At 36.5% G+C, this 20,046-nt stretch overlaps 1 protein-coding gene across 1 annotated transcript in view; it reads right to left on the reverse strand.

Annotated features, from left to right (window-relative positions):
• Positions 1 to 20,046, reverse strand: part of LOC118753545 (protein CASC1) — a 30,566-nt gene that overhangs the window by 3,064 nt on the left and 7,456 nt on the right. Inside the window, exons 2-11 of the mRNA XM_036488431.1 lie at positions 12,165 to 12,253; positions 11,670 to 12,108; positions 11,300 to 11,457; positions 11,152 to 11,238; positions 8,187 to 8,386; positions 7,771 to 8,121; positions 7,526 to 7,682; positions 6,845 to 7,383; positions 6,267 to 6,784; positions 3,154 to 3,734 (exon numbers count right to left, since the gene is read on the reverse strand). Of these exons, the coding sequence (XP_036344324.1) occupies positions 3,154 to 3,734; positions 6,267 to 6,784; positions 6,845 to 7,383; positions 7,526 to 7,682; positions 7,771 to 8,121; positions 8,187 to 8,386; positions 11,152 to 11,238; positions 11,300 to 11,457; positions 11,670 to 12,108; positions 12,165 to 12,253 (3,119 nt within the window). The remainder of the gene's footprint in view (positions 1 to 3,153; positions 3,735 to 6,266; positions 6,785 to 6,844; positions 7,384 to 7,525; positions 7,683 to 7,770; positions 8,122 to 8,186; positions 8,387 to 11,151; positions 11,239 to 11,299; positions 11,458 to 11,669; positions 12,109 to 12,164; positions 12,254 to 20,046) is intronic.

The following is a 20,046-nucleotide window of genomic DNA, read 5'->3' on the forward strand; positions in this document are numbered from 1 at the left end:
ATTTCTCGATAATAGGTAATGCAAAATTGAATGCCCCACTTTTCTTAGGACATCGCCCTGGGGAAAAAATGCATTTTCGAATGTAAAAAGGATTTGTTTTTGCTGATTATTTTTTCGATTACTATACATTACATTTTCCCACTGGGTTCCTAAATAACTTTAAAATAGTTACGTTTACAGCCCTAAGTAATAGCCTAAGAATAAAATCTAATTTCGCCTCCATCAAACATAATTCAATAAATAATTCTAACAATTTTCTAACATACATACATGCATCACTCATTCGCAATACTTTCGCTCTTGATTAAACTTTCAATTTCCGTTTGACGCGACGTTTCAAATTGCTCATCAAATTCTGTTTAATTGAAGCGCTATTAAATGACAGCAATGAATTTTATTTTCAGCATCAAAACGTGCTCCCAATGTGTTAACGATTGTGGGCGAAACTCAAACGCCTGTAGGTTTACATTTATTGATTACACGTAATGCATTCGTACATACATATGTACCTACATAGCATTGCCATCGAAAATTCTGCACAAAAAAAAATCTCAATCAACCGTTCAAATCTCAGTCACTTGAAATCAGAAGTGACGAAAGGACCCACGAACAACAAACATGAAAAGCGACAGCCAAGTGAAGCGTTGTAAAGCTGGAGGCTGGCACTTACAGCGGCTAAAATTCAATTGACGCCAATCGGTAAATGTTTGCAAATGCCATTACTGCACAAAGAAGCTGAGCATTTGAATTGTTGCACTTCCATTCAGTTCCATTCACCCCCATCTCTCATTGCTTGGTTTGTTTGCCTTCTTGATTTTTTTTTGGGTTTTATTTGCTTTGACTTTTCATAGCTCCTGTATGTATGCACGAGTGTGTACATATGTATGTATGTGCAACACAGTCAATAGGCAAATGACAAATGCCATAGCAGTTTCAGTAGCAAAGCATCGCAAACAAAGATTTTACATATTTAACTTTGAGTCCTTACAACTCGTTGTTAAGCTTATCTAGAACAGTGCTCTCAAAGATGGAAGCGTTGACGCTTTGAGGGATTGTTTGCATTTGATCAGATTTTTTGTTTTTTTAATTTTTCGATTGCTATCGGGTTTGTTTTTGGATATTTTCTTTAAGGTTTATCGATTTTTTCGGAAGTTCTAGGAATATTTCGTACTTTATGCTTGGGATTTTTCGGAATTTTTAGGGTATATTTTAGTGAATTTCTGGTCTTTTCGAGATTCTTGGGTTTTCCTGTTTTTCTTTTTATTGATTTTTTGAATTTCGGTGTCTTTCGGAATTTAATTTATTTCTGCTCAAGAAAATACCAGGCATACCAGGTAAACTTCGGTAAGCTTCCGACTCGATTTATTCAATTTCCAGAATAGGATCGGGTTGGATCATATAAAAAAAAAATATTTAAAAAATTTAAAGAAAAAATTCTTTTTAAGACAATAAAATCTATAATAAAAGAGAATTTAATTTAAAAAATTCTTTTTAAAGCAACAAAATCAGAAAATTAGTAGACAAAAAACAAATTAAAAACGCAAAAATATAAAAAAATATATCAAAAATCTAAAGAAGAAAATTCTAACTAATTTACTAAAATCTAAAATAAAAGAAAATTAAATAAAAACCATTCTTTTTAAAACAATAAAATCGGATACTTAAAAAAGTGAAAGTGAAAGTGAAAATAAATTAAGAAAACAATGAAAGGAAAAAAGAAAATAAGTTCTTAAAAATTATATAAACGAAGTTATTTTTTTTTAATACAAATTCTAAAAATAAAACGAAAATTTAATAACAAATAAATTAAAGAAAAATTATAAAGTAAGTTCCTAAAAATACCATAAGATTAAAAAAAATATATTTAGATTTTTAAAACAATATATAAAAATAGATTTCTATTTAAATTTAAACTAAAAATAAAACAAAGTCAATAAAAGAAAAAAAGACTCCTAAAAATTAAATGAAGTTAAAAACAGGTTTTTTTCTGTTTAAAACAATAAAATATAAACATAAAACTGAAAAAATAAGTTTCCAAAGATCAAGTGAAATAAAAAATATATTTTTCTATTTAGGACAGTGAGATTAAAAAATAATACTTTAAGAAGAAAAAAATAAAATTGAAAAACGAATAAAAACTCTGCCCCCGAGCACTCGAACCTGTATCCCTCAAAGGACACACGAGATAGGTCGCCGAGAAAGGTCGATCTTCCGCTTAGCCGTCGATATGTTCAGATTGGGGAAGGTATCAACAAACTTACCCTAATTTAAATTACAAAATTATCAAACTAGGAAACCATCCGGCATCCTCTACTCCCCAGTTCCTATTTCAGGTCGTTAAAACCACAGTCGAAAGATGGAATGAGAGATAACGTACAGTGTGCTGCATCCCTGTTTACCCAACTGTGGCTACTGGCTCTGCTCTACTCTTGCGGAAGGTCATTGTAAAAAGCCCCCCCCCCCCCCCCCCAAATGTCACAGTGGGTTCTGTGAAGTTTTTATGTTTGAAGGCTTCTCCTATCGAATTCACAATCGTGTGCAGGGCAGTTGCGCCCAACCTACCCTAAGCACATACATATGTCAATATTCTGATAAGAAATTATAATATGCTGATCAATCAGCCTCACTAGTGTTTTAAGCAGATAAGAAGAGAGACTGATTGGTCTTACTCTTATCGAAAATGAGCTCTCAAGAGCACCTGTACAAGCTCATTCAACGAGCACTGGGATAAAATCGAGTTCTCTTCAAGTGGCTTTTGAAAAGCTAAGTACATATTCCCGCCTCTGTTTCTGAATTCCATTAGGCGTTTTTTCGGAAACGACCAGGATTTTTCACGTGTTTGATATATCGTTATCTGCTAAATATTCAATATTTTTCATAATGCATTACATACATCTTTACCTGATACAATGAAATTTCCCTCTTAACAAAAATAATAAGTAAAAAAATGTTAAAAAATCTAATTAAGTTTTTCCTTGAGCACAATTTGTGCGATAATACATAAATAAGTAATGTCTTCATAAATTCCCTCCTCCTGCTTGATTCTGCCAGCAAATCGAAGAAAAGACAACACATTTTATATTTGTACATTCCTACATACATACGCATACGTGTACCTACATAGATTCTATGCGCTATTTCCTAAAAACTCACCCATCGCTGCTGCCGCCGCTCTCACTTTGACTGTGTTTGTCGAGCAGCTGTTGTAGACCGCCTGACGCCGCAGCAATAGTCGATTGAACACCTCCACCGCTGACACCCTCCAATGTCTTCTGTTCACCACCGCCTATGCCACCACCACCACCACTGAGCAGTGAGTTCAAGTTTGTTGCTAGCGCTTCGCCGTTACGTACACTTGCCTGATAGTCTTCTAAGAGCGCTTCATCATCCCAACCATCGCCATCATACGCGTCATCATCATCATCGTATTCGTCTGTGCTGCTTTCTTCGTCCTCATCGTCCTCTACTTCCGGCTCGACAGTTGCGCCTTTATTATCTACACCATTTTTCGCATCCAAATCACGTAGAAACGAAAAGCCCGGATAGTAGGTGAATGCGGGCTGCAGTGTTTCCGCTTGCCTGCCTGTCTCTTCGCCATTAGCAGCTGCTGTGTCGTTGGCGTTAGTTGCCGCAACATCACGTGCTGCTGCGGGTGGCGAGGTGAGATTGGCGGAAATTTTTTTGAGCGCGTCCGTTTGTAGTGGCAGCTGTAGTTCACCAAGACGATCCAAATCCTTTGGTATATAAGATGACACGTGAACCGAAAAAGAATAGAAAATACGCATTCAAAATGGGCTGTGAATAAAATGTGTGCGATAAAAAATAGGATCAAAATTTATTACGTTATTTTCTGTGTGGCCGATTGGATAACCAGGCAGAGGCTGTTTTGGTTAATATCCTTGCATTTGTGTGTGAAGTAATTTTGCTTTATCTAGTCTCCTTCAAATAAAATATTTTGCACAAATTTTCACATAAAAGAGCACTTGCACTTTATTGCTTTTTCCAAGCTTTTGTGTGCCTTAAGATGGCGTAAATATTTCTACTTATGGTATGAACAGAAATTTTTAGTAAAGGCGTTATTAATAGTTTCAGGTAATATCTCTGGAAAAGCTGTTGCAGAACTTAAGGCATATAGTCATAAGTACCTTAATAGCGAATCTTGAAGAAATTAGGATAATCAACTTCTGTACGTAAAATAGTCTGAAAAAATGTCGCTTGTGTCTTGTTGGCGATTAGCGCTGATATCTCAACAGTTTCCCAAATTAAACTAAGTATTTAAGAAGTCCGCAGGCAAAGTTATTAAACTATTACAAGTTTTTAACATTTTGCTTACATGAGACCCCTATTCGGAAAAATGTTAAAAGGCCTATAATTAAGGCCATAAAAGTGGAACAAATAGGGCTGGTTTCTCCAACTCAACTTAACTTAGTTAAGCCAATTTTCTTGACTAAGTCAAGAATAAGCTGTGTAAAACGTAGGCTAACTTTTGACTTAAGTCCAAAAAGTGGCTAAACTAAGTTAAGTTGAGTTGGAGAAACCAGCCCATAGTGTCTTGTTGGGGATGATGCCTTTGCCGGGCTGGTTAATGTCTGCAGGAAGACTAAAATTGACATCACCACCATAACAGAAATGCAATGAAAGAGTAATGTTGTCAAATCAAATTTAGACCAAATTTAGATGATTTATTTAACATTTCGCTCATCTTTAGCCCACGCCGCACAGTGGTATGTCGGTGTACAAAATAAAATTTTTTGAATACTAAATTTTTATATTTAAATGGTATATACTACAAAGTGATATTTGCCTAAGAAAAAATCAAAACATTTTGTTTACTTAAGCAATGTGTTCTTCTTAAAACTTTTGTTTTTATTGTTTTTGTTGTAGGTTCGTATGAAAAAATAGCACTTACTGTTTCCTTCGGCTTCCTTCGCTTTCCTACTATAAAAAAATGAAAGACCGGAATGTTGTCTATCTATATTTATGATATTTTTAAGGGGTTTTAGGTGTTAAGTTTGCATGTCAGGTATTTGTTAAAATAAACCGATTACTCCCAGTTTTTGGATGTTTAGTTATAATATTATTACTAACATGTGGACAAAATTTCGGAATGATATGTTCATCAGTCCGCTTTTTACGGCCTTCTTAAAGCACTTTTGAGGGTAGGTTCGTATGGGAGGTATGCTTTTTTCGTTTTTTTTTCTTGATTTAAGTGCATAAATATTACATACGGAAAATTTAGGTTTACGCCGATTTCTTCTAATTTTTTCCAAAAAATTTATGGGGGTGTACCACTGTGCACCGCAGAGTGTGCTTTTTGAACACTCCATGCGAATTTATCGTAGCGCTTTCGACATAAGCTACTCTTCGATATGAAATAAAATGGTTTTGCAAGCGAATGCAGTTTTCACCAATGTATTGCTTATAATATAGAATAAAGAAAAATTAGATAGTTGCCATATATTTGAAAATTGAAGTTTAAGTACATTGATAAGATAGAGTAAATATTGCAATATGAGTATCTAACTTAAGAGGTTTGGGAAGGTTTACTGCCGAAAATATTTTTATGAGGGATTGCCACCTGATTAAAAAATTGTATTCAGTAAAATTGATAAGGTAAATATTGAATTAGTTCACTTTGAAGAAAGTGCGCAATATGCGCACAAATAAATTTTATTCGTGAGTTAATTCGTCCAACAAATAATAAATATTTATCATTTAATTTTTTGATTTGGGTTTTGACTCACACAACCCTACACGTGTTTAAATTTTAGAGGGAATACTACTCCATCCAGTTGAACGCTAACAGCAGTGAAACAAATGGCAAATATGAACCCGACTCTTATTTCAGGATGACGGAGTAGATGTGTAAAGTCTTGTCCAGCGCACTATGTAAAAATAAATTAAGAAATGTAGTTTTCGTTTGTTGTTTACTTTTATGTCATTTAAAATTTTTCCTTTGCATTTTTTTCGTTTTGGCGGAACCCTATAATTGCTTTTAGCTAATTTTTATTACCATTACCAGGAAATTTTCTAATATCTCTGAACTTTGCACTAAATACTAAATACACTAAGTTTTTAATATATTTTTTTAATAAAAATTCAAAAATAATATTTACAAAAATACAAGAATATTTTCTGCGCTATTTTGAACAGTAACTTTCAATTTGACACCACTGTGCGTTAGCTGCCTGGCTCTAGAGGAGTTAATTAAACCTTTTCTATTGGCTAATGACATTTATATTCATTAACGTAGTACAGTTACTCACTTCAAGTAATTTGGAGAACATATATGTCTTCGTCTCCACCACCGCTCCTACTTTAGACTGCTTCGCCTCACCGGCTTGTTTGGAGCTGCGTCTGGTGTTGCTCACACTCAATGCACCAGCTTTGTCATCTATCTGTCCATTTACATTTTTTTGCACATTCTGACCATGTCCATTACCATTACCATTAGCATGACCATTCCCGTTCCCATTACGATTCGTATTACCACATGCGTTGCCAGTAAGATTTACTGTACCATTTCGTGCGCAAATACCATTTATGCTCACACGCTTTGTTTCAACACCATTCTTTCCATTTCCATTCTTCTGGTGTTTATCTTGATCTCCACCATTTATTGCTTGCTTTCGCTTATCCTCTTCACTATTCGACCTCAGAGCAAGCGATTGCTTGCCCGTTGCAAATGCCTTAAACTTAATCAACTTTTTCGGTTCGACGGCTGGAAAGAGTTCACGTGGCTCATCCCAATCTAGATAGTCATTCGTTATATATTCCTGACGCACTTGAAATTTGCCCTCATTGCAACCACCAGCTGCCACTGTTGCATGCGACCAGATGTCACTCTCGTCTGGCCTGTTGACACTTTTGTGTCGTGCCAACAAAACAAATCGTTGACCAACAACGCCTTCACGTTGTCGTTTCTTTTTCTGTTTGCGTTGTTGACGGGCCATCACTTTGCTACTCAGCATTGGTGTTGATTTCTCCCAGCGCAGACAGAAGCCAGGCGGTAAACGTGGCACGACAAAATCTTGCAGCAAACCATAGATGTCAATGCCACGCGGTATGTTGAATAGATCGAAGTCTGTGACCTCACGCACAACACCCACCGCTTCCGCCGCGGTGACCAGCAAATCAGATGCTATTGTTGACTTTTGTGAGCTGCGTTTACGTAGCTTAGCGGGGAAACGTGGTGAGCCCTTAAGTGGACTGGTATTGGTAGTGGTTGAGAGTGGCGTAGCTTCGGTGGAGGTGGCAGGCGCGTTGGCGGCATTGCCAAGTGGTGGTTTCGCATCATCCGTCAAATTTGATTCTAGCGTTTCGAAGTGGGTCTCCCAGCGGCAAACAATGGGTGGTTCAAACCAAATCACCGAGTCGGGCAGCCTTTTTATGTCAAAGTGTGTGTGTGTGTGTGTGGTGAACGAGGAACGAAGGAAAGCGAGTAAGATAAAGAAAGTGTAGATATATAAAAATTGATGTGTGCTTTTGACTTTGTGCTACTTTGATTGAATAGACAAACACTTACTCCAAACTGACCAATGCCAATTTGTCAAGTGCCGCTTCAACCATGCGCATCTCCGCTTCAATTTCCTCAGGCAAACGACGTACACCGGGTTGGGGTGGTGGCGGTGGTTTGTAGCTTTGGTAGAATAACTTTTGGTTCAAGCGATCCGGTGATATAACTGCAAATGCATGGAAACAGATTTTAATTAGCACTCATAGTTATGTAGGTTAATTTTAGGTTATAAAATGCTCACTAAGCTCACTCACTGGTTCGTATAAAAGAACGTTCATTTAATCGTTTATCCTGCTGCGGCGTCTCCAAGTAATCAATGCGATACATCCCGCCGATAATGCGATATTTGCGCAAATTTACGTCAGTACCAGTCAAGTTATAGCCCTCAGGTCCGATTGCACGCCGACGTGCCTTGTTAAGCTCATCTTCATATTCGGCATAGATCTTATCTACATCAAAGCTGCGTTCGCGTTTAGCGCCGGTGGAGCTATCGTGATCAGCGACACCAGCAGCGGACAGTGGGCTGTCCTTATTACAGTCCTCTAGCATATTCTGTAAAATGTCTTTGCGTTTACGCCACTCTTTTTTTGTATAGCGCAGTATATCTGAAAATGAAGAGAAGTGGTGTCTTTGAAGTTACAAAGCTGGGAGAATAATCTTTTGGCTCAACTTATGTATTCCGGCAAATCTCGTTTTGCATTAAAGCTATCGCAGTAATCACTATAATGATCGTAGTCTAACCAGAGCCCGCGCATAGCTGAGCTTTGTAGTTCCACGGAGAGTGGTAGCGCGATTTGAAGCTTCAACGCTGGGAATTCGATGTCGTTGGAAGTGGCCTGTTCACCGATACGCGCCTTGGGATTAGCAGAGCTGAAAAGCGAATAAGCAGAAAACAATATTTGAGAAAGCATTTTTATTTTTCTTTGTGCTGTGCAGCAAAAAAAGATTCCTTTTCATTTAAATAAAGGCAAGCTACTTAAATAAGTTTTCTGCGTTTATTTTATTCAAACATATGTATGTCTTATTTAAGTAAAAAAAAAAAAAAATTTTATCCGGAGGATGCATCAGCCTAGGCCGAGATTCATTTTACTACGTTGATAGCGAAGTGGGCAATGTTTCTGTGAAAAACACGGCTAGAATTCGGATTAAAGAATCTCTTTAGATGCACAGTTAAACCAACTAGCTTTTGTGTGACCTGTATCCAACTCAGTGGGATATCTTGTTTTGGATCTACTGTGTCGCGGATATGCAATATCATGAGCAAACTTCGTAGAGGTGCTTAAAATTCTCAATACTAGATATCCTGTCTTAATTTAAAAAATCTCGTCTTGTACCGCACAGGATGAGTTAAATCAAAGATAACCTTTCCTTCCGATAAATTGTACAATAATAGTTTTAGTGGGATTAACTGATAACCTTTCGCTTTCGAGTCATCTTAGTGTAGTAAGCTCGCTAGCAATATACATATTGTCGTTTAAAGTACAAAACCGCGTACCGTCATTCTGCAAAACCGCGTAACTGACATTGGCTGCCAAAAATTGAATTTGCTCACACAAGCTATTGGCTTAATCTTTATCCATTCGTCCTGAAATATACCAGCCAGAAATGCGATTGCTTTATAAAAAAATAGAACCATTTTGAAATATGAAAGTTTTTACTCTCTAGAAAATAATTTCTACAACTTCACATACGCGGTTTTGCATTTTCTTGATACGCGGTTTTGCACTTTAAACGACGATATAAATCCCATTGAATAGTGATTGACACTACAACCTTGCTTAAGATAGAATCGTTTATTGCCTTATAAGGGGTATTATCAAAAGTCGCTTAATTGTCTTTAAGGGGCAAAAGAGCTGTGCCTTTTAGACCTCAGCGACTGAGCGTTAACACCTTAAGTTGCGTTAAGCTACCGAAGAAAGGCGTGCCTAGAAACCTGATTTTCGTGGAAAAGGTTTATTTCTACCATTTGCAATGCTTCTGCTAAGTTGTAGCTACGACAGATCGCAGCTAATCCTCCCTATCAGGGTTAGTGATGGCTAAAGTCGGTTTTGAAACTCATGAAAATGTTGCCAGTGCGGAGAGATCTGGCACTTCACCCATGTTTTTAATTCACAGGTACAATAACCTCTTTTAAAAATGAACTATTCAGGTCAAACTAGCTCTTTCAACGAATTCCTTGAATACAATTCTGCTGTAACCCTCAGCCAGATTAGCGTACCGCTTAGACTCTTCGACTACCAGCCATGGCCATAGGTATTCTCTTAATTGCTTTATTAGGCGAGAGGTATTAAAAATTTTTACATCGCTGAAACACAGACTACTTACTAACAGGAACTTTGTTACGCAAAAGAAAAAAAATCACCATATAATTTTCAACTCGCATAGGTTAGGATAGGCTACATGGGCAGCCTTAATCCAATATTTCACTCGGAGACCGTGAAAGACCATATTGACGCCTAGTGGACGATTTTCGCAGATTTGACCACCTACTTGACTTCAAACCATCTTTATTTTCTGACGAATCCTAGTAAAAACTTTAATGGAGCTTTCCCAATGCAAAATTTGCGTGGTTTCCCCCTAGAATTAGCAATAGTTGATTTGGCTCCGAACTTGGCAGGTGGCAACCAGTGAGAAGCTGAATTTTCGCCTTTGAGAGCTTTCACAAACTCCATGTTCTACGTTCATCCTGCAATGCCCAGAGTACCTATTCGTCTAATTATTGCTACTAGCTTCTCTGGTCATAGCGTCAACTTTTAAAACAGAAATCGCGTGGAGGCTGTATGCCTTGAAACGCTTAATAAACTCTACCTCAGGCCCACGAGCGGAACACAGCTATCGAAGAGATTGTGAAACTTCTTCAGCATTCCTGGATGCATATTGAGTTAGTCGTTACCGAATTGAAATCAGTTTCAGTTTGATAATAGTTTTGCTACTGTTAATGGGAAATATAACAGGCTGAAGTAATCTGGAAATCTAGGGGCCACTATCAAAAATAGGTTCTGAAAGAAGATATCAAGATCCTTTTCAAATGTTTATTTTGAAGCCTTCTCATTCCTAGTCTGTAAAAAACCGCAGCTGGGCCCTTGATTATTGTTCGTAGCCTGTTAGACGTATTATAGATGAGAATGGGGTTAATTACCGTCCTGTATACCTAATGTGACCAACTATTTCATAGCTCAAAGAAGTGCAGGTTAGGTTGGGTTAGGTTAAAGTGGTTGCCCCTTACAAGAAACACACTTTGACAATTAAGAGATTGTTCTTTGTGATACCACAATAAAAAACAACTGAGCGGAGACTCTTAATTTTGTCGGCGATCCCTGAGAGCTCAGTGTTAGTTTAGAAGTGCTTGCATCTTAGCCTCGCGGAGGTTGGAGAGTCTAAAAGAAAGTGTGCAGATGATTTCACCTCATATTTTTCTTGACAGCTTGTACAAAAGGGATCAGTTGAAATTCCTGGTCTTACCGCGTGAATACCAACCGCACAATATCCGGTTAGAACTCCCATCACTAGTCCTTGAGGGGTAACATGTTTTTCGGGACTGGTAAGCCAAACATTTTATACTCAAGTGAGCACTTTTAGTAAGCTATAATTTATAGGTAATGTAAGAATTAAAAAGGAGCTGAAAAGTCACTTACATTTGTGCATCCTTTGAGTAGGTCCAAAAGTGACTCTTGAAAACGCCTGATTCATAAATGTGTTTGAAAACGCCTGGACGATCGATTCTAAAAAATGATTTTAGATTTATTATTTCTAAAAAAAAATATAAAAAAAAGTTGTACTCACTCCATATCGCGATCGATGTGTGACATCGTTTTATAGGTAAACTCATCTAAATGCTCACTCAAAAGCACACGAATCTCCATCTTGAGGCAAATGAGATCGGCAATGATATGTAGTGGCTTCTTTTTATCAACTATGGCCTCATCTAGTTCGTTAAGTATCTGAAAGCATAAACAGACGGCAGTGTTGATCCGGATCAACTCGGGAATTAACTGCAGTTGATCCAGATTAAGTCCGAGTTAATCCGAATCAACGCTACCGTCTGTTTAAGCTTTAAGATGCAGTAGGTTCATTTTATTTTTTGCTCTTCTCTCTTTTTTACACTTTCACTTTCACTCTGGCATTTTTTCGCCAATTTACACCCTCAACTTACCCCCAAAACTTCACGTATTCGCTGCGCATACACATCACCCGCATTGCCTTGCCGCAAACGCAAACTCTTACGCGATAAATCTGGCGCATCGAGATCTTGCGTGAGCAGCGTACGTTCGTTGGTGTTCAGCAGCCAATTGCGTGATGCACGCTCACGTCGCTCCATATCGCTGCGCCATTGATGAATGTAGCGTCGCAAGTCGCTCGGACTATTGGCGTTGGGCAGTCCATTGCAACGCATAAATCTCTCCCATTCACGTTCCTCCTGCTCGAGTGCCTTAATGCCGTTCGTCACTTCGCGCACCTCCATGAAGAAGGCCATGCTGTTGCGTAGTTGTGCGCGGCGTTTTTTATTCTCTTGAATTTCCTCCTTTTGCCGACGCTTCGCTTGTTCAAATTCAATTTGGCGACGCTGGCGCTCCTCCTCAAGTTTTCGTTGTCTATGTAAAAATACTAAATTTTACTGCATGAGTTCGTATTTAGTGGGTTGATTTACCTTTCCTTCTCCATTTCAATGCGTAGCAGCTCGGCCTGCTCGGCCTCTAACCGTGCCTTCTCCTTCTTAGAGAGTTTTTTTTTCGGCGGCTTAAATGGAGGGTCGTTATTTTTATTATTTAAATTAAAATTTTAAATTTATTCCCCTTTAACTTACCATCTCTTAAGTTTATCTAGCTCTTGCAATAACTTTGAGTACCAAAGCGCATATAAACTTTGGTGTCGGCGTTACTCAGTATCGATTTAACGCGCTTTTGCTGACATTCTCTTAACAACCACGTTGCCGTGCTACCATCTATTTGGAAAATACAACATTGTTTTTGCTTGCTCCCAAATTTTCGTTGTACTACAAACATTTGCACAACTTTTAACTATTTATTTTCACATTCCTCCACTTCTGGGCTGTTCTTTTGGGCCGACTTTTGGGCCGACTTTTGGGCCTTTACGATTTCCCATACCATTCATTCAAGCCATAAGGAATAAGGAACTGGCTTTGAATTGGAGTGAGCCCTAGTGCGCTTGGGTATTGGGGTAGAAAAGAAATGTATTAAAATTTGCCACACATAGAGTGCAGTACCAATTTGAATGCTGGTTACATTTACGCAATACAAAACTGTACTAACTGTCGCTATGTACGAGTACTAGTAAAATATTAGCTAAATTGGAACTTTCCTCAAACTGAAAAAAGTCCTAAAATCCAATAAAGAAATTACTCATAAAATGGTTACACTGCAATGAATCCGAACATCCACTGCTATGTGGGTTGCTGCTCTTCTCGCTGGCCTTTCAAGTAATTTTTTTAGAGCTTCCACAAGAATCCGAAAAATTGAGTTAGAGTAGTGTGCCGTTAAGTCCGTCATATCATATCGGGAATAAACCCCCCAAGTAAGCGAATTCAGAAACGTACGAAATACCAACGAGAGGCGGGCGGGCTATCAACAAAAAACGAAGTACTTTATTGCCAAAGATACTTCTCCGGGACCCCGCCAGGCTGGTGGAATTGGACGGATTCAATCAGGTCCAACAAGATGTCCGGTTGTTCGACAAAGAGGAAAGAGAAAATCACAAAAAAACGACCCTCTTCAGGTGAATCTAACAGGACTCTGTTTAATAAGGCTAAATGAGTCCTAGACACAGGAAGGGGCTACTTTTTGATTATAATGTGTAGAGGAGGCAGGTCAAGAAGCACCTCGAAATCTGCTGTCGGTATTGTTCTCATCGCGTCAGTGATGCCCACGCAGGATTTAGTTTGTTAAGCGTAGTCTGCGCAGATTTTACTTCGCCTTATTCCACCAGACGGGCGCAGCATAAGTTGGAATGGGCTTGGAGATAGCACCATACATTCACCTTGCCAGTTTAGGTTTTATGCCCCAATTTCGCGCCATAAGTTTACCGCAGATCCAGTTAAAGACCCTGCCCTTGCGAATTCCATTGCCTATGTACGAATTCCATGAGAGCTGATCATCAAGGATAAATCCCAGATACTTAACCTTTTCAGAGAAGTGTATCTTTTCTCCTTGAAGGATTTTTTCCAGTAACTTCTTCCTCTTTTATTTTCCCGGAGAAAATTACTAGTCTTCTTTGAGTTTGTGCTCAATCCGTTTTTCTCCACCATTTGGCGACTATGTTCAGCGAATTCTGTACACTGAGGGAAAAAAATATTAAAATCAAATAGAAACGTAATTGATCTTACTATAAACATCAACAAAAGTACTGTATATTGATAAATATTCAATTCAATTACGCGCATATTAAAATGACCGCGTTCGTACTGAAAAAGCATCCGTGAAGTGAATAATCAAGACAAAAACTAAAAAAAAAATTTAATTTGCATGTTGCCTGCAGTAGAATTCGAACCCGGCCATCTTCGGATATCAACAACTTGTGGCAAGCATCTTTGCGCACTCAGCTACACCCAGCCATATATATTTGCTTTCAAATGTTGAATATCCATCAACACCACAGCACGCGATTTGTACGGATAAACATGTATGTACTATGTATGTATGTGTGTGTTGTCACCGCTCTCAGAGCGGCGCTCTGCATGCTAGGGGTGCGTATGTACACTTACTTATACATACTCAGATGTGAACAGTCAAATACGTGCGTAATAAATTTTGTATGAAAATATTATTTTTAAATACGAACATTTTTAAACGATAATCAAATATAAAGTATTCATTTTTACTATGCATTATTTCCCTCAGTGTAGAAGGTTGGCGTTGTGTCTTCAAACCTGCCTCTGATTAGGTTGACAACATCGTCCGCGTAGCCCTAAGCATCGAAGCCTTATAAACTTAGAAGGCAGAGTATTTAGTCCATCTTGCGGCTTCCTTTTGTAGCTAAGAATAAGACTCCTGACCTAGGGTAGATGTAATGGTTCTTGGTTTAAAGAAGTTCGATGGAAAACTTATACAACTCAATCACGGTCAACTTATGCACTTACATGAGCACCAGACAGCTTTTATATACTATACATACTAGGAGTGCCAGTTACTGTCGAAATTCGACCGTTTTTCTAGTTTTTTAAAAGCCTCGAAGAGGTTTTCTACCTTAGCCCGTCGTTTAACTTATAAGGTACTTACCGGGAAATCTCTTGCTTCGGAACTAAAACGTAACTAACATTTTTTTATATCTTTGAAAGTCTTTGGCGGACTTTGGAAGGGCTTGGAATTGACCCGATACAATCCGTTTTGTCGATAATTTTCGATAATTTGATACATATCGATAACTGAATGAGTTTCAAAAACGCTAAAATTCCATAACTCAGAAAAATTCGATTATTCCATTAATTTAGACAACTGTAAAAAATGTATATATCTTAATATAAATCGTCAACTCGATAAACTTTTGATACCTCTATAAATTTTGATAACTCGGTTAATTTTGATAGCTCCATATTTTTCGAAAGCTTTCGACAAATTTCGATAACTCGTTACACTTTGGTAACACAATAAAATTCAACAAGTAGTAATAACTCGATAAACTAATATAACCTTGAAACTTCGATAGCTCAATATACTATTTTGAAAATTTTAAAAACTTCGATTCGATAAATCGACAAATTTCAGCTAATCAATTTTTGTATATTGATAACCCGGTAAGTAGAAAGAGCCTGATGTTTTACGATAACACGATAAATTTCGACAATTTTAAATTTTCGCGATATTTTCGATTATCGAAACGATTAACGAAAATGTTTCGATAATTTTTTTGATAATTTTAATTAATAATAGTTCAATAAAAATCGACAACTGGAGAAATTTCTTTAGTTTGAGAAATTTAGATAATCCCATGAATTTGTATGACCCCATAACTATCCGTAATTTTCGACAACTAGTTTTCTTTGTCTATAAATTTCTACAATGCAATAAATATTGATCAATTTAAATAGTTGGATTTATCTTCAATTTCACGTTCACTCTTTTGTCTTAATCGTTATCGTTTTTTTCTTCACCATCACATTTATCAAGCAACAAAGTTTAATTTCAAATACGAAGTAAAGCAAAATGCGAAAACAACTCAAATTAAACGGAAAACTGTAAACGAATATTTTGGCCATAAAAACTCTCCTTATCTGCAGAAAAATATCTTTCTAATGGGGTTCTTGGTTTGGTAAAATCGCCAAGCCAAGGCGGATTTATGTTAGCGTATAAGTATATGGATAATGAGGATGTATCTGGCATTACCTTTGCCAATGAGAGCTAGATCCCAGAAAATTGGGCAACGCTAGTGTAAATATACGCACAAGATGCTCAAGATTTGATTTTGAACATGAGATGCTTAGAATCTACACATAGATTCTACACATAGATACACACATGAAATGTTTAAAATAGAAAATTTTTGAAAGTACAAATACATTTTCTACTAATAATAAATATTAAGTGCTCAAATTTAAACATTTAATGTGTAGTTGTGCTCTACGCGACAAATTTGGTATGTAAAAGTAAATACACAGTGTTTAATTTTGCACACTTATGGAGGAAACTGGTTAACTCTCTTTATGTGCGTAAATTTAAACAAAAATTTTTTAGAACAAATTTGAAAAATTTAAAGTATAAACTGTAAAATTGTGAACACTGACTGTTTAGAATCAACAAACAAATTTGAAATTTGTTCTACGCCAAACATATAATAAGTAAAAGTAAATAAACAAGCAGTGTTTAATTTAAATAACACGGTGTTTAAATTTGAATTAAGAGTGGAAACTGGTTACCTATCTTAATATATGCAAATTTAAACAAAAAATTTGAAGAGTGTACTCTGTTTAGGTTGAGACCAACAATTTGGCTTGTCGCCTTTAATTACTTAGTTTGTATAATTAGTACGCGAAGCCGCAAACGCTTTTCGCATAACTTTACAGCGGAAATGTGCGTATGCGAAGAAATAACGCACCACATTTTACTACTTCTCAGTTCAGTCCCTTGTTGACGCTGTTGTTTTTGAGTTTTTAAGTCGCTTGGTGGCTACTTGGCCTTGTAACATTTTGGCAATGCGGTCAGCTTTACTTTAAGAATCCTGCCAATTGTTGCGCGCCCGAAGATATTCGCCTTTATTGCCAGAAACTTTTATGATTTTACTTTTAAGTGGAGGCAAAAGTGTACACGCACATTTTGAAACCACCGCCCCCATATAAATTTTAATGTAATAACATCGTTTAATTACCACAATGTCAAATCACAATTTTTGAAGTCCTCCGCGGCTGTGGCTTCACGCCCTTCAATGGCGGTTTGCTTATCCTGCTGCTTATGCAGCAAAAATAACAACTAAATAGTTAAGCTGATGAGTTGGAGCCAAAATCAGGCGCGACAGCTGATGCCGCTTATTAAGCGCCCAAAGGCAACCGCAGACTCTGCGTGGGCTCAGTGAAGGAGGAGAGCGTCATGATCACACTTCTTGCAGTCAAAGTGTTTTGACATCGTAGTTGCCTCTATGCCTCCAAGCAAAAAGTGTTCAAGTATTGCAAAAATCCTTTTTAATTGCTATAGCATCTTAAATTAAGTGAAGGTTTAATTTTCAGCTTGGCTATTTTCGTTATCCCTTTCAATGACTGGCCTATTTAAGGATGCTTAAAAGAATGGCTGCGATAGTGGAATGAGTGCGCAATTTTATGGAATTTGCTTAATTAATGTTCCACTCTGGGCTTTTTTAACCCGCTTGACTTTATTTATGAGCCAATGAGCCATAAAAGCCGCAATAAAAAATGGCAACGACAGCAAATTGGCAATGCTGTGCTGTGCTGTCTGTGCTGAGCTGTGTTCCCTGAGCACCATGTGTTTGTGAGTCGTATTTTTATGCGGATGCAGGCCATGTAAAACACGCACTCATGCAACACTTAAATGCATTTACAACTATTGCGCTCATGGCAATGGTAGTGTGGGAAAAAAATAAATGAAATGAAATGAATGCAAAATATAAAAATTGGTAAAGTCCATATTGTCGCTGTCACCATGAAGGCTTTTTTACTTGTGCATTGCTTTCGTTGTGTTTTAACTTGCCTCTGGTAAAAATGCAACGTAAAATTTTGCAATTGTATATAAATGGCTGGTTTTTCGGTGTATAAGTACGCATGTTTTCCGCTAGCTTACTCTCTGTGACTGATTGCTTTAATTTTTTTTAGTAGAATATGTTAGATATAAGTAGAATTTCGGTGTTAGCACTATAATCAAAAGATTGAACGTGTTATGATAGAAAGAAGGCAGGCTCCTAGTGTATTTTAGATTAACAGGGCGATTCTGGCAACTCTCTTTCAACTCACCACAGTCTTTCGAAAGACAAAAGCCTAACGATCTGCCTTTTAGCAATAAGATTTTTAAAATTTAAATTAAATAAAAATAATATATATATTTTTTCTTTTTGGTTGTTTGTGTTTCCGACAGGGTAGGAGTATGATGTATTCCGGAACGATTTTCCGTCATCCCTTGTCAAATTGGGTTCAGAACGAAAAATTACACTGAAGATAGCACAACGCCGAAACCGGTTTGTCTCCAAACCAAATTTGACAAGGGATGACGGAAAATCGTTCCACAATACATATATATTTTTCTTTTTAAAACAATGAAAAGTAATAAAAAAAAGAAATTTAAATATAAAAAGAAAAAATACAAACAACTAAAATAAAGCAAAAAAGTATTTTTTTTAAATAAATGAAATTATGTAATAATTTTTTTTCTTTTTATAACAATAAAACCTAAAAATTAAATTAGAAAAAGAAAATAATTAAATAAAAAAAGGAAATAGTACTTAAAAATTTAAAGAAAACAAAAAAATGTTTTCAATTTTAAAACAAAATCTAAAAATCTAGAAAGAAAATAAATTAAAAGAAAAACAAAAACAATAAAATAAGATTCTTAAAATGAAATATTATTATATAATAAATATTAAAAAACGAAACTAACAAAACAAAAATAAATAAATTTAGGAAGAAAAATAAAATAAAGTAAGTTTCTAAAAATTAAATGAAATTAAAAATATATCTTTCTTTTATTAAAATCAAAGTCTAAAAAGAATAAAATATAAAATAAGAACTTAAAAAGATTCGTATTTTTCTCTTTTTAAAAGAATAACATTTTAAAATAAAAAAAAAAAATTAATTTAGTTAAGAAAAAAATTTAAGTAAAAAAGCTAAAATAAAAGTCAGAAATTAGATGAAATTAACATATATAGTTTTTTTTTTAATGTATGGGAGGGGCCTTGAGTTAACGGAATTACTTTCAGTATAAGCTAGCAAGTGTGCCAAATTTCGTTCTGATAGGGAAGTTAAGAAAGTAGCCTAATTTTCAATCTTTAAGCAAAATTCCAGTCTCAAACAGGTGGCAAATCTTAAAAGAGTAACCTATTTTCCAATCTAGGCCATAAACTATCTGCGCGCAAAATTGCATGCAAATCCGTTCAGACGTTTCCGCGTATTAATATAATTAAACTTTTTTTAACAGGTGGCAACTCTTAAAAAAAGTAGCCTATTCTCCAACGTAGGTCATAAGCTATTGGTGTGAAAAATTTCATGCAAATCAGTTCATTTGTTTCCGCGTTTTAATTTAATTAAACTTTTTTAACAGGTGACTTATAAAAGCAGCCTATTTTCCAACCTAGGTCATAAGCTATTCACGTACAAAATTCCATTCAAATCCGTTCAGTCATTTCCGCGTGATTGTTTTCCAAACATCCAAACATAGAAACTTTCACATTTATATTAGTAGGATTAGTAGGATATCTTCGATTACGGTAGTATCGATTTTTGGTATGAGTTAGCAAACAAAATTATTTAAATTTTTTGAGGCTCTATAGGGGAATCGGAATTTTGGCACCTGTGCGACACGCCTTAACCGTCTCCAATCGGGACCAAAATTTGTATGCGCTATCTGTGGCCGTGGTATTACCGATTGAAGGAATGATACTGAAAAAAATCGCTCATGTGATTTTAAGGGTCACCCTAATATACATATATGCACTTGCCAGACTTTTTTCAATTATATCTATGAATTACAATTAAAACGGCCAACAACAAAAACAAACATAAGTTCAGTTGCAAGTCTAAATAGTTAGTATAACCAAAAGCCTCACCACAATTGCATTGCAACAATGTGACACCCAGGAAGAAATATTTAATTACAATAGCCTGCTCGATGCAGCAACCATTCTATGTCGGCATGAGTGCACACGTACTTCGACCCGCATGACTGCCAATTCACTAACGACAAAAGCGAGCACGTGCCTGGGGCAATACACCAACTAAAAATAGTAAACGATCAGTAATGTTTATGGGTGTGTGTGCTTGCGATGGTCGAGCTCTCACGCAGGGTAAGAACCACTGAAGTGTCCGGAATGTAGTTGCATTTATTTCCTGCTAAGTGTTGCCCAAGTGGCACACATGTTACTCT

The sequence above is a fragment of the Rhagoletis pomonella genome, unplaced genomic scaffold, assembly GCF_013731165.1.
Source record: "Rhagoletis pomonella isolate Grant_MI unplaced genomic scaffold, Rhpom_1.0 Rhpom_scaffold_00002, whole genome shotgun sequence".
Lineage (NCBI taxonomy): Eukaryota > Metazoa > Arthropoda > Insecta > Diptera > Tephritidae > Rhagoletis > Rhagoletis pomonella.